At 42.7% G+C, this 15,344-nt stretch overlaps 1 protein-coding gene across 1 annotated transcript in view; it reads left to right on the top strand.

Annotated features, from left to right (window-relative positions):
* The window catches only part of CMIP (c-Maf inducing protein), a 136,183-nt gene extending 123,823 nt beyond the window's left edge, over window positions 1–12,360 (top strand). The window contains 8 exon segments of the mRNA XM_050903946.1: window positions 390–497; window positions 3,079–3,195; window positions 4,699–4,839; window positions 5,800–5,847; window positions 6,613–6,759; window positions 8,264–8,369; window positions 9,518–9,588; window positions 12,146–12,360. Coding sequence (XP_050759903.1) covers window positions 390–497; window positions 3,079–3,195; window positions 4,699–4,839; window positions 5,800–5,847; window positions 6,613–6,759; window positions 8,264–8,369; window positions 9,518–9,588; window positions 12,146–12,199 — 792 coding nt within the window. The 3' untranslated portion in view covers window positions 12,200–12,360.
* The last annotated feature ends 2,984 nt before the right edge of the window (window positions 12,361–15,344 follow it).

Below are 15,344 nucleotides of genomic sequence, written 5' to 3'. Positions count from 1 at the left end.
GATCACATCAGAAGTATAGACACACATGCTGGGAGGATGGGGGAAAATGGCAGAAGCTCAGAAATTTGAGTCTTTTTTTTTTTGGTTTTTGGTTGTTTTTTTCCCAAGTGAAAGGAGCTGTTCTAGATTAGAGCCATTTTGTGTTTGATTTGTGTAAAGGGAACGAAAAAGGCCATGTAATTAGTGATGGTACAGCTTCCCTCCTTGTTTGTACTGAAAAAATGGATTCTGTGAGTGGAGACTTGCCTGCAGCTCTGTATATTGGAATATTAACCATGAAATTTCCAGCAGTCCCCAGTTTTGCAGTTACTTCTTTTGGCCCAGTGTGGGAGACGCTGGTGATTATTGGCAGGAACTGTAACCTTCCCAATGTCTTCACTTTTTGGCAGGTCCACTCATGTTTGCTGAGTGTGCGGGCTGGCAAAGACGGCTGGTTCCAGCTCTACAGCCCTGGAGGAGTGGCATGTGATGATGATGGAGAGCTTTTTGCCAGTATGGTACGTGTCTGCAATAATGTGAGTTTAGTAGCTTCTTTGCAGTAGTAGCTAATGTGTAGTTGGCAGTAACAAGATTTACTTGTTTTTGTCAGAAAATTATCAAAATCATGGTTCTGTAAACCACAAGTGTTGACCAGGAAATCTAAATCTTTATATCACCAAATCCATTGAACTTCCTTGCAGTCGCAATTTGGTTAACACATTAGCTTTCTCTTTTTGAACTTTGGCGTGTTTTTTCACTGGTAGTGTAATGCACAAAACCATGCATGTATATATGTATGTGCATATGTATGTATGTATTTTTGTATTTATAGATATGTGTGTTTGTGTGTCTGTATAAAAAACTCTCTCAGAGACTATGGAATACTGGCAGACAGGGGAGACAGAGTGTTCTGCACATCCACACCTGTAGTTTTCATTTATAGGCTACCCTGGAATTTAAAAACAACAGTAACATTGAATTAATCAAAGGATGGATAGATAGATATAAAAATGTGTTAGCAGTTTTTCTGCCCAATTACATTGTTGTGGGGAGGTATAATTAGAAACCAGCATTCCATTTCCCACAGTTATTTCTTTTGTAACTCTGAGAAGGACTAGACAGAAAATAACAGGTTTTAATCACTGATGCTGGCACTGTCTTCCTGTGCAACCTGGGTCAAGTCACGTAGGTCTCACTGTATATTAATTCTCCGTATAGCAAGTAAGATGGAAATGATATTACTTCCTTTCCCTGGTAAGGGGAAAAACATTTGTTGACGTTGGCTGTTGGATATACAGTGAAGTGACTTTCAGGGGGATCTACACTTTGGATCTCCCACATGCTGAACATTTTGGGACATAAAGAACATGCATGTCTGTCTATACTCTTAACTTAAATTCAGATGAATAAGATACCTTTGAAACAGATAATGGACAAAGACTGTTCACAAAAGGTTTCATCCCTCTTCACTGATTCTATGTCTTTTACGTTTGAAAAGAAAATTTCTTCAGAACTATATCATTTCTCCTGAGAGCTTTTGTGGTCCAAGATATTTATGAGCATCAAGAGATGGCGTGCATGAGAAAGCACAATGCTAACACACATTAATATGCAGTACTCGGTGCCCTTTGCAAGGGTGTTGATAAATACTTAAAAAGCTGCCAACGACTAACCATAAAGTTTGAAAAACATCCTGTTCTGAGATGGATCTTACATTAGTGTTAGCGTCAGTATTTTTCATCGCTCAAGAAAACCTTCAAAAAAGCTTAATGATAACTGCATGAAATTAAATCCTTTTTGGCTTGAAGCTTACTGTTTTTAAAGGCCACCTGGGCTGATGGATACTTAAGAAAAAAAGATTTTGTGTTTTTCTAAAGGCCTTGCTGGTAATGAAGCCATGAGGAAGAAGAATTGCATGGTAGCACGTGATCCACATAGAATTGACCCCATCATGGTGTGGTTGCGATATTTTCAGCAGTATTGAACATAGTCCAGGCAATATCATGAACCAGGGGGACCACAGAACGTATTTACAAGCATATTGTAGAGTAGTGCTGATGTTGAGTCTACATAATGGAGCTCTTGCTGCCCAGGTCATTGGAAACTACAAATTCTCACATAGTGCTCTGCCAGCAAGCTGGTGAATCAGCCATCTGGGCCATAAAATAAGACTATCTGCTAGGAACCTGAAATTGTCTGCAGCTAATCTCTAGGGCTTTTAAATGGAAAAGAATATTGCCAACCTCTTTTGTGAGAAGAGACTCTTATATTTGATTTATACAGGTGGCTTTGTATTTCTGCCATAGGTGTTACTATGTGATACCATCCGCTGCTTTCCGGAGCTAAGAGAAGAGAGTCTGCAGGACACTTTTGTCAGCTAGTGGACTCGAAGGAGTCTTACTCAGGCAGTGTTCTCAGCATTTCTTTCCTATCAGGGAAAACTGAGCAAAAGGGAAAGCGAGATAATGACCCAAGAGCCTGAAAGCACATGAAGTCATCTCTGACTTAGGGCTCAGGACTGCTGCATTTTCTTAAGGCACTCCTTCCTTTCCCAGTCAGCTCCTGTCTGTTCATTGTGAACTGGTGATTTTGTCCGTCACCACCCCTTAACCAAGGCTAGCGTTCAGCCAGCAGATTGCCAGCACTACTGCCTTTTACCTAGACATCCAGCCCACACAACCCTTGCTCACCAGCTGGCATTTCCAGAGAAACTGAACTGCAAACAGATGCAAAAGCAAAATCTCCTGTGGTTCCCCTGGGGCTGGGTTCATCGTGTTACTAGGGATGGGGGAAATTGCACAGCTGCTCTGATGTTTCCTGGGGAGCCTATATCAGGCCTCTGGGCTGTCAGCTGAGCTCCTTTATGGAGGAAAACTACCCGCTCCCTCAGATCTCACTAGGCATCACCTTTTTCAAAAAGTCACTTCCAATCAGCAATAAAGCTGTTGAGAGACTGCAACCATAATCATAATGAGGGCCTCCTTTTCGTAGGTTTGTTGCAAATACTTACATTTGTTTGACTGCGTAACAATGTCCCTTCCAGAGATATATGTGTTTCTTAGGTTCACACCTCTAATTTTAGCTCTGTTTCTCAAATAGGTTCATATTTTAATGGGATCCTGCTATAAAACAAAGAAGTTCCTGCTTTCACTGGCTGAAAATAAATTAGGACCTTGCATGCTGCTGGCTTTGAGGGGTAACCAGACGATGGTAGAGGTAAGCCCTAAACATACGTAGTCATATAGGTTTACGAGCAGTATTCAGATTCGGTTTCATACTGCCTTTCCCAGAATTAGATCTAGTGGAACTAGAGAAGCCGAGTTCAGGTTTGTGTCATATCAAACACCAGCAGTGGGCAGTTGTGTTTCTCTTGATTAAGTGGAACAGAATATTGTTGCTCTGCAGATGAGAGTGTGAATTACATGAAAGGTGGGTGCAAGAATTTTTGGAGAGAGAAATTCTTTGCTATAATTCAGTTGGAGAGGCTAAGATGGGACATAAAAGGCCATGATGGTATAGGCTGTGGCGAGGGGTCAGAATTCAGAACCACAAGGCTTTTCCATGACTAAATGCCTGATGCTTGTCTTGCCACCTGCAAAATGAGCGGTGCACAAGAAGTGCATTTACAAAACCTTATTTACTTACATTAATACACTTTTTTTTTTTTGCTTATGATTGGTTATTTTTGTTGCACTAATAGTTTATACATATTTTTCTGGGTTTCTTTAGAGACATTTCTTGATAAATGTCATCATGTATTTTAAATGGAAATAGAGAGTCGTTAAATAAGTGGAAGGAGTTACAATTTTTCATTGACTTAGATCTATGCATGCTAATTTAATCCAGTAAATAAAAGAGTGTGCTGCATGAATTTGAATAAAATGTTGCTTGATTTTTTTTTCACTTAAAAGAATTAAAATTACAGAGGGAATAAAAACTTCACATTTTAATTGCAATGGCATGATATGTAGCTGAAAAGGAAAGCCAGCATGGAGGGGGCAGCTTGTGTCCTAAGCCAGCATGGAGGGGGCAGCTTGTGTCCTAAGCCCATGTGACCCACTGGAATCATCCCCTGGTGTCTAACTTGCTCCTGGCAGCCCCTTGTCCAGGGGTGAGTCAGGCGTGTTCCTAGTGAGATGGAGGGTGTCCTGGGCACAGCAGCGAGCTCCCAGCAGCATCTTCTCCCGGAGCCTCTCTGGCCTTTCCCCATCCTGCCTCATAGACTGGATACACTTCACATGCATTCTGCTTGCACAGAAACCCCAGCACTTAGGGACAGAAAATCCAACACTTAGGGAACTGCTTGGCTCTACTGCTCACGTGTAGTGTCCCAAGTCTGCCAATCTGCAGTCTAGCCGGTGTACCTGGGAAATACTGGATCAATTGTACCGGTTCTGAAGAAGGCTGTGGCATGAAGGCATCTACCAGGACTGATGCAAAGTAATTGCACCTCTCAGTCAGAAGGAATGAGCACTAATGGAAGACAGGATAGACAGGCTGACTTTCAGAGATTAGAATTCATTCTTTACGAAAAAAAAATTGGTTTCTTGTGTTGGAAGGTCAGTAAATGTTGCTACAATCCGCTAATCTAGCCTGCATAATGCATGCTCTAAAAACTTACCCAGTAATTTAAACTAACATGCCCAGTGTAATTAGGATATTTGGAAGAAATTGATTGTAAGCACTGCAGTGATCACTCTTCTTTCATTCTGCTGCTAGATTTTGTGTTTGATGCTGGAATACAACATCATCGATAATAACGACACCCAGCTCCAGATCATCTCTACCCTGGAAAGCACAGACGTGGGAAAGAGAATGTATGAACAGCTGTGTGACAGGCAGAGAGAGTTAAAAGAGCTGGTATGTCACCCTGCATGCAGTATAGCCATAGCACGTTGTGGTCTGTACTCTCCAGAAATGGAGGTACAAAAGACAGACAAGCAGGGTGTGAAATTCCCAGTTAACAACAGAATGGGAGCAGTATTTGGAGGATTTTACTGTGAATATATATACTGTGTGATATTTACTGATGTGTCTAATCCCATACTATGTTTATGAATGATATTCAATAACCTGCTTAGAATCTGTGTGAAAGAATAAAGGTGAAATCCTGCTATCTTAAGATCTTACAAGTCAGCTTGTCAAATTCTGCCACCTTTTGACATATGAGTAGCAAATGGTTCTAGTGCTGGCCAGCATTTCTTAATGCTTTGACATTCACATCGTTTCACTGAGATGGTCTTTAGGTCTAGTTCTCAGAGCTAGAGTCTATGAGAGAAAGACTTTTTCCTGATTTTAAAGACAGGATCTACAGATTGAAGATAGATCTGCTCTCATTAGCACTTTCTCACCTATGCAAACATGCCCACAATCTTCCTCTTCCCTCTTTCACATTTATATTTGTCTTCTTTAACCCCTGCTCCCAGCCTGAAAAGTATACACTTTTTTTGAAGTCAAACAAATGATTTTATCAGCTGTGCAGTCTCAACCCCTTTGCTATCTTAGTCTGGCACTTTAAGGCTGTTTCCTTTAAAGTGAAAGTAACCAAATAATGGCAGGCTGAATCAGACAAAATGCTGACCTATGGCACGAAGACCGCTAGCTGCGGTTAGTGGGTGTCCCCTGGGTAGCAACAGGCCTGCATCTCGGACACTCAGAAAAAGATCTGTCAGTGCACAAAAAACAGGGAAGAGGTGGAAGGGCTGGAAGGGAGCTTTGAAATTGGAGCAGGGTTTGCTCTAGTGAAGAGCTTGCTATACTTCAGTTGGTCTGAAACGTAGAATGGCAACTTGTTTGACCATAATATCTTCTCTCTTACAGCAAAGAAAAGGTGGTCCCACAAGGTTAACACTGCCATCGAAGTCCACAGTAAGTTAATCATGTCAATAGAAAAACAAGCTTTGTCTTTCCATATTTAAACACTTGATTTATGTTTGCCATGTGGCACAGTGGTTTTGGTCAGTCAAGAGGGGAGCCATTCCACTTGCTCTGTCAACACAACTGGAGTTCACACAAGTAAGGGCACGTTTCTGCTCTTGGGTCTGTGCAGCAGTTTCCAATGCCAATACAAGCATCAGACTGTCAGATTTATACTGGTGTGCAGATTTGGAATTTACAGTAGGATCTAATGGTAGATTTGGGGACAGAATTTTGCATTAAAAAAAGCAGACTTCACAATGTCCAGTTCTGGATCTTAGACATGAAAGTCTGAAAGAGACCCATCACTGTTGCAGTTAAGCCTGGTGTCAACCCAGACTAACTTCACTGAGGCCAGATAACGGTCCTGAACACAGTTCGGATCTAGAACTTGCAGTGAAATCTTCATTAAATTAAAAGACCCATCTTCGATATTTGTTCTGACACTGAAGCCTTCGTGTCTCGTAAGGATACACAGGCAAAGAAAATTTTTGTCCTACTGTCTGAGTAAATTTTTCCCAGGGTGTGTGAAGCAACGCTGCCACAAGAGCCCAGCTGCTTGCCAAACAAACAGAAACTTCTATGTGTGTTTATTACTGTAAACAAGTGGTATAATTGTGCAACTCTTGCTGGTTAACAGTATCAGTGTCACCACTGCAGATGATTGCAGGCTGAGGAGTCAATAATCTTGCTTATCAATCTGTTGTTTGCTTTCAGGATGCAGACCTGGCCCGCTTGCTAAGCTCGGGATCTTTTGGAAATCTGGAAAACCTCAGCCTAGCCTTTACCAATGTGACAAGTGCTTGTGCTGAGCACCTCATTAAACTGCCTTCACTCAAGCAGCTGAACCTGTGGTCAACTCAGGTAAGTGCTTTGCAGACTGAAACTCAGAGCAGGAACCAACGCTGACTAATTCTGAAATTTCACGTTACGTCAGCACAAGAAGTGTGTGAAGAGGCTTCCTTAGAATGAGTTTGTCCTCATGCTATTTTTACAGGGCCTTTCTATGGTCTAGCTCATCTTGGAGGCTGATTTTTCTCCCCTCCCCACTCCCCCCTTTTTTTTTTTAAATTTTATTTTATTTTTAATGATGAAAGGGTTGCTGCTGTCTTGGGTTGAATGTTCCAGTTAGGCATTGTTGATGCTGTGTACTTTGCAGTACATGTGCTGCTGTTCATCTGAGAAGTGCTTATGCTTTCACCCATTTAGGATGAAAAAAATGATGCTGTACCGCTCATCTGGTCAAGCAAAACACAGAGTCTATGCAGTGTAGGCAGTGAATTGCCCTGAATGCTGATCAACCAGAATTTCTTTAAAAACAACAGCAACAAAAAGAAACTCAAATAATGAATAAATAGAAGGAAACTATAATGAGAATGTGGTTATTTTGTAAGCAAAAAGAGGCCAAGTTAACTGAATAAATTATTCAGCTGTTAATTGAATGAGCTTTTAAAATTAAATTTTTCTTCTACATTTCCCTGCTGGTTTTGGTCTCTGAGGTTCTCCACTGAATAGGTTTTCCCATTTTCTGTTAGCACCTATTTGTAGTGCTCGCTGAAAATGTGATTATTCTCAGTGCAACCACAAAAAGCAGCATTTTTTTTCACTCAAATGTCATGTAAATATCTTGTTTTGTTTTCGTAACTACTTTTGTATCCCAGAAATTTCCTCTTTTTGTGTGGGGAATATGAAGTAGAATCTGATTGCTTGCTTGTTTTAAGACTGTCTTGTATCTCCTCCAGATTTGTCCTAACAATGTTACTTTTGGATTTGAAAACTTTGATGCTTCTTGCTCAAAATGAGTTTGATTTCACTGGACAAAGAGTCTGCTTTTTGTATGAATTTTTTTTAATTAAGAAAAAAAATAGTTTAGATTCCATTTTATCGTGCGATATCCTGGTTTCCATTAATCTAGAATTTAGAAACAGCAGAAATGAAGTGGGTCAATAGAACAATTACCAATCAATAGTACATTGTTCTTGAGACCAAAATAGCTAATTAATACCACTTGCATTATGCTTTTTTTTTGGTGATGTGGTTGGGAACTGGCTGAGACTGCCATAACCATCTTGTATAGCCTGGGTGGGAGCTCCCTTATACGAAGTCCAGACTTCAAAGGCACCATTCTAATTAAATGATGGCCTGCGGTTAAGTGTGCACAAGTCACTTAATTTTCCTGTTCCCTGTCTGCAAAATAGGGATAAAACTATTTGCTTTCTCTCCCGTCATTTGAGATTGCGGTAAACAATCTGAGTGTGGCTTTGAGGGCTCATCTGCAAACCTCGTTTTAATGTGCCCTGTTTGCACTGAGGTACTTGCACACAATGTTCATGCATTGTTTGAAAACAATTTTGCTTGCGCCCCACAGTTCGGAGATGCAGGGTTGCGGCTTCTGTCTGAACACCTCACGATGCTGCAAGTGCTCAACCTGTGCGAGACTCCGGTCACGGATGCTGGGCTGCTGGCACTTAGTTGTAAGTGACCAAAATAAGCTACGGAGGAAAATGATGTGGGTTCAGAGGAATTCACGTGGGTTCAGAGAGAAGATTGATTTCTTGGCTGCCACAGTTCTGCTTCCGCAGGGATTTAGGACAGGCCATGGTTGTGTTTGGATTTAAACTTCCCTCCTCCCTGCCCACTCAAGTGGCCGTTCAGCTACAGGCAGGGGAAGCGGGATGGTGATCTGAGCCTCACGATGCTTAGTGGCCTCGTGTGGGCTTTGTTGTCCCAGACTGTACTCTAGCTCTTGCCTCTGACTTTACTGATAGCGCTTGTCTCGATCTCACGTGGTGACCTGTTGCCCTGGGACTTCCCAGCTTTTTTCACGCGCCCTCCCATGGGTGTCCCCTCTGAGTGGGAGTCTGACCTTGTGGTGCAGGAGGGGAAGATTGCAAAGCCATGTAGCAACTTATTAGTGAGTTTAGTAACCATGCGCAGCAGGTTTCGTACCCTCTCTGGCATTTTTTGTTCCTTCTTTTTTGGGGAGGTGAAACTCTCGCTATTCTTAATTTAAATAGGGCAAGGCAGAGTGGGGCCATCTAAGCAGCACTCAGGATTCCCCTGGGCGCTGAGAGCTGCTTGACATGCCAGAATGAGACCCTTTCCTACATCCAGCATTGTATTATAAACCTCGCCTATTGGGTTTAAAGGGCTCCTTTAATAGGCTTGATCCTACACAGACGTGCCACACAGGCCAGTAGTTATGGCTCATCTTAGGACACTATTCTGCTAAGTACTGGAGCCTAAAATGGAAATGGGGGGGAGGGAGGGGAGAGGGAGGACTGCTAGATCAGCATGGCCCCTGCGTGCACCAGGCAGAGCGCTGAGGACGGGCACTATTCAGAATAATGTGCAGGAAACTGATTATGAGAAGTTGTCTGAACTCCTTTGAAGTTAGCAGACTTAAGCATATGCTTAATGGCCCTTCCTAAATAGGGACTTTTTCCTGGATGAGGGCCCAAACAGCTGTTTATCCATTCGTACTTCTATATTTTACACTATTCAGCTTTTTCCTGAGAGTGCTGCACATAGTCATGTCTTGTTTATGCTTCGTCCTACTGTAAGCCTGATATTTTAAGAAAACGCAGCGTGATCATAAATATCTGTGTGTTTTCTCTTTTAGCCATGAAGAGCCTGTGTAGTTTAAATATGAACAGCACGAAACTTTCAGCAGATACCTATGAAGATCTCAAGGTATTTCTGAATTGCATCTACTAAAGATGAGAAGTAGCTGGCCCAGGAGGACTTGCAGATTTAGCAAGTGCATGGTGGTAGTGCCTAGTGCAGAGACAACTGGCCCCACGGAGTGGGTAGCATGAAAGTCATCTGAAGAGGGTGAAGTGGATTACTTTGGGGAGATAATGACTGAAAACAGCATTCTGAGGTTGCTGGCTTTGATGGATCCAGGAAACATTTAATATGCTGAACGGATAAGCGTGAGATGGAATCACAAACTGAATCTTTTCGCCAGTGCTATCAACAGTAAAGGTTTCATAAATAGGAGCATATTGGTTGTTTCCAATGAGAATACACAGACAGGTAAAATCTAGTGCACCTCCAAAGCCATGTCCTGTACTGTTAACAGAACCAAAAGTCACGTGGGTGAACAGTAATACGGAGCTTTGATTCAGAAGGCAAAGGGAGAATTGAAAGCATTGAGGAAGGTGCAAGTTTATCGTGACACCTCTTGAACTGGAACTGGGCTTTAAACAGAAATGCCTGCACAAATGCCCGGTTCCCGAGTCTGACCTGTAAAATGTCTGGTGTTACCATTTGTACTGTGAATTTACAACCACGTCGGCAGAATGGTGTAAAGAACTAGAATGTAGCTGTGGGAGGGGAACGGCCCCAGGTGGTTTCAGACAAAGACTGCCTGAGATGCATTGGCTTTCATGACTTCACGTGGACTTTGTCTTCACTCTGGTGTTGCGTGAGTCGCATCTCTCAAAGTCTTACCTTGTAAACCCAAGCACTCAAGATGAAACTCAAAGTTACGTTGCCTTGTGTGCTGAAACCTTAGATTGTGCCAGGCTTACGCAAAAAGGTCACAACCTTGAGTTGAGTTTCGAACTTGAGGCAAGTCCTGAAACGGCTCTGCTTTCAAAATTCACTGCAAATGTATATCTTCGGTTCTGGCTGCGGAGCCAGGGCTCCCACAGGGACTCAGTTGCAATGCTGCTAGCATGGATTTTTTCAAGATCAAGTTTTCAAAACTTGTGTCACAATTGTATATGCAAAGAAGTCGTCCTTGGAATTAACAGCTGGCTTGCAGATGGGTTCACACAATGGAGCTTGTATCAGGCCCCAGGCATTTAGAGACAATCAAGGTCAATGCTGTATTTGGCCCAGGGCTCTGAAATCAAGTCTATTGAAAGGCTCCCCCAGTCCCACCCCTGCTTCTGAGCCCCTTTGCCACTAACTTCATACCGAAACTCATATTTTCCTAACCGGTTCCCTCTGCTCTGGTATTGCATTAACAGTCCTTAGCAGCAACGCAAGAAAGTGACTTGCCAGGGCAAACAGCAAAACTGGCTGTGAGCAAAGTCCCGATGATTGCAGAGAATTAAAAAAGCTGAGAAAACAGGCGTGCGTCACTTTTTCCCCTCTCACCTCTTTCACTGAGATTTATCTTAGTGGCCATTTTTTCAGAGCTCTGTGTGTGTTCAAAGGGAGGGTAATAGTTTCTTTCCCTGGGGCACATGGTTGTAGGTCTGTTGAGAACAGCTCAGACTTCAAAGAAAGTATTTTTGATACAAATCTTTCCTTCTTCTCCCCTTGGTCTGCGAGAGCATTTGGGGCACAAGCCAGTGATGACATTTCCTCTCTGCTCCATCCCCCACCCCACTAAACACGCTTGCACACACACAGACACCCACATATGTACCAGGCAGGCTGAACCAGACAATAAATAAACACCCACTACTGAAGTCATTATTGCCTAACTGAAAAATTATTTGCTGGCAGTGTCTGTAGGATTATGACTAGCTCTTATCAAAATATGCGTGCACATAAATCAAGGAGTGAGGTAATAATGACTCCTAGAAAATTCCAACTCTTCAATTATGCCCTAGCCTAATTAAACGTGTTTATTTGTTTTGAGAGAATTAGCTGTACAATTATGGTCAGAGAGCATGGAAACGGGATCGACAAGTAGGAACAGTGCAAACAGCCGATTCCCATTTGCCTTGCGCAGGGTAATTCAGGAACAATGTGTCCAAATGCACTGGAGTTATGGAAAGGAGACCACAAAGACACCAAAAGTTGCTAACACTCTCCACATTTTTTTAATACACGGAGGGAAAAATCAAGCAATGACTTAGTGTAGAGGCTGAAGAAGGAACGTGTGGCTGGCTGCTGCACTTTGAGTCCGCTGCCTTCACGGCTGGAGATTGACAAACAAATTTTGCTAAGCGTTTGTATAAAAAAATAAAGATCGGGGTCTGATCTGGACCTGATTGCTGGTGCGTGGGTTTTACTAGAGCCACTCATTTTTGCTGCAGATGTGACTTAGTCCTGTGTGCCTGTAAAGGCTCAGCATCTTGTTCCTTCATTACCACCTGTATGCTTCAGCTCGCTGCTGAACTCAGCACTGGTACTCGGCAGGGTTGAGGTCATAGCACATCTTCCTGCAGTTTGTGGCCGATAGATCAATCCTCCCAGTTTGCTGACGGTACAGATTTGACGGGAACTTTTTTTCCTGAGTCCTGAACGTGTGTCGTTAATTCTGACCTTTTCCTACCCTCCCGCACAGGCTAAACTACCCAACCTGAAAGAAGTGGACGTCCGCTACACCGAAGCATGGTGAACTCTCCCTGCCTCCAACTCTTCTCTTTTGCTTCTCATGAGAAGGAAAAGATTTTTAAAACAAACAGAGGAAAACAAACCGGAAAATAACTTTTGGCTAATACCTGTAGAGCAGTGAGTCCTGGGACTTGGTCGTAGAAGTCGTGGTTGTGGGGTAGAGGAGTGGCGTTGTGTGTGTCGGGGGGGATGGGGCAAGCCTGGACCCGGCTGGATTCTTTCAGCTTTGTGATTTTGGAATCCACATAATTTAAATTGAAAAGGAAAAAAAAAAAAAGAAAAAGAAAAAAAAAAAAGGACTTTGTAGCAGCAAGAGGATTATAAAGAGGAAAAAAAACACCTTTGTGGAATTTATTTACCTTTGTGTTTTATGCCGTGTGGAGAAAAAAAAGTATATTCATTTGTCATTATTTACCTGGGTTTCCTTGGCTGGCACCCATCCAGTCAGAACTCCTCTTTCACCAGTTTTGCTCCAGAAAATCAAACTTATAAAAATCTCAAGAGAAGAAAACCAAAACCAATATGATTTTCACCTCCCCCCATGTCCTTGCAGTTGTTATGCAAAGTAATTTTGTTGTACATAAGATTTACATAATGCACCTATTTAAGAAAATGGTTCACAAATAACAGGTCTGGGACCTGTCTTTTATTTATGAATTGTTAATTCTTTTACCTTTTTTGCGTATAGTACTGTATAAACTAGTTTGCTGTCTTGTTGTTATTATTATTTTTTTTAAAAGGAAGTGTCCTCCTTGAAGAATTGCCTTTTAGTAATGCATACTGTATTATACTCCCTCTCTGTCACAACATTCATCGCGTTGTCTTTTTGATTTCAAAATGCCTCAAACGTTATCAAATAGGAAGGAAAATATCTGTCAAGGGGGGTATGGCTGTTGGGGGGAGGGGTGCAGGGATTAATAAAAGTCACGTTTCCTTCCGAAGCCTGAAAACTTTCTTTAGTCTTTTAAACCATGTCAGGTTTAAACATGGGAGATGGGGAAAAGACGTCGTTTATTTCGCCAATGGGGTATTTGCAAAACTCTGTAGATTTTACAAGTTGCCTCGGTTGTTTTCTGTTTACGTCCAATATTTCAAAAAGAGAAAAAAAAGCTCTCCCTCCATTTTGTGCATCAGCTTTTTCTGGTTTTTTTCCCCCCCTCCTCTTCTCCGCCCTCCCCTCCCTCCCCTACCTGTTCTGTGCACGCATTGTTCTGCATGTTCCTCTGGGGAGACTGAAATATAGCGTTGTTGCTGATCCGATAGCTCTGACCTGTCTGTAAATGTGACTGCTACATTTTTCAAATTCCACAATTGCTTAGAAGATGATTTTTTAAAAATCGTGGTTTCTTTTATAACTATGCTGTTGACTTTTTTTTTCATAATGAGCCTTCATTGTACAGAGCTGCTTATTTAAAAAAAAAAACAAACAAAAAAACAAAAAAGTTTTTCCTCTGTTTAACAACTTTATTTTATTCTTCAGCACCTCAAGGTTTCACATACAGCCAATGTAATTTTTTATATATAAATATATATATATTTAATCTTATTCAATGGAAGCCAAGCTTTTGTTTTTGTTTTTAGGTTTTTTTTTAAACTTTGTTGCTATGTAGACAACCCCTACCCAAATCATGTTCTTTTTTTTCTTTTTTTTTAAATAAATGAAACAGAAATTGAGTCTTAACTCATGTAGTGTGCCAGGTTTTTTTTCCCCTTCAAATCCCAAACTGTACGCAGATGCAGTATGGGAAGAAAGAAGAAAAAAAAAAAAAAAGAAGAAAAATTATGCCAACATTTTCCTTAGCACTGTTGCTTTTACCAATGGTTTACTACTACTGTTCTGTAGCTGTGTACAAAGAGATGTGAAATAATTTCAGGCAAAAATAAACTGTAAGTGAATATCTTTTAGCTGCGTGCTTTGTGTTTTCTTTGAAGGAAGCTTTCGCTGGCCTGATGACGTGGGGATGCTGTGGGAGGTGCAGAGACGCCAGAGCCGAAGGACGACAGCTTACCGAGGACGGTCTCTCAAAGAGCCGCGCTCTCGCAGCTCGCTCCGTGCCGCTGCTCCGCTCTGCGCACCGGTGCCTCGGCACTGCCCCTTTCCTCCGACGGCAAAGCGGGGGGACCGGCAGGCAGCTGTCGTGGGTGTTTGCCACCGGTCACCAGGTTTTGAGGCACCGTCACCTAGAAGGGACGAGGAGGAGGAGGAGGAGGACAGCTGAGTCTCTGCGTGTCCAGTTCTTGCATCCCTCCCTGAGACCGTTTATCTCTGCACCGTTCCTAGTCCTTCACGTGCTCAAGGAGTTCTTGCACTGGCCATCAAAAGAGTTGCATTGGTGGGTTTTTTTTTTGCACTGGTTGCCTGAAGTAGGCAGTACTGGGAACGCTGGGGCATTTCCAGACTCGAGAGGGATTTCTGTATATTAAGGTGCGTTTCAGGGCAGCTTCCAAATGGAGGGATCTGCTGCATTTGCGTTCTGCTCACTGTCCTTGATAAAGCACGCCGGTGTGTGGGCTGGACGCCAGCAGAAAATCCAGCTGGAGCTTCACAACTGTGCTTCGATCGTCTAGACAATTACTAAACTTCTCTAGCTTTTAAACAAATGGGCCCCACTTGAAACCAATTCCCGCAGATGTTCTGAGAGCCACCTTCATCACCGTGTTGCCTGGCTCCTATACTCTCATTTTTATCTGTGTTTCTGTCCTATTCCACAGAACAGACTTTAGGACTTGGAGAAACACAAGCGTTTGTACTGTGTTTCCAGCCAAGGCAAGAAGTGCTCACAGGATGGCCCTTGATAAAGAGAATAAAACGTGCCTTTATTTTTTTCCCTGCTGAAACGAGACAGCTGTAGCTGAGGCTCTCAGGCTTTTTGAGTCTTTCCCCTTGAGCAGTCACTGCTGCGTATGGGCTGGCCTCCCCTGGCAACAGCGGGGACGTCACAAAGCCTTCCTGGACCCTGAATAGCCAGAAATATTCCTGTGATGTTGCACGAGGGACTGAGAAATTGCCCAAGGAAGGAGAGGTTTAGGCCTTGGTGAAATGCCGGCACACGTTGGACACAGCTTCTCTTCCTCCTGCGGGCAATGACCCCCTCCCCTGCTGCCCCCCAGGCTCTGCCTTCCGGGGAATCGGCGACAGCGGTTGGGTT

This window comes from Gymnogyps californianus, chromosome 12 (assembly GCF_018139145.2).
Source record: "Gymnogyps californianus isolate 813 chromosome 12, ASM1813914v2, whole genome shotgun sequence".
NCBI classification, from domain to species: domain Eukaryota; kingdom Metazoa; phylum Chordata; class Aves; order Accipitriformes; family Cathartidae; genus Gymnogyps; species Gymnogyps californianus.
Note: the sequence above shows the minus strand (reverse complement) of the source record. Positions and strands in the feature narration are given on the sequence as shown.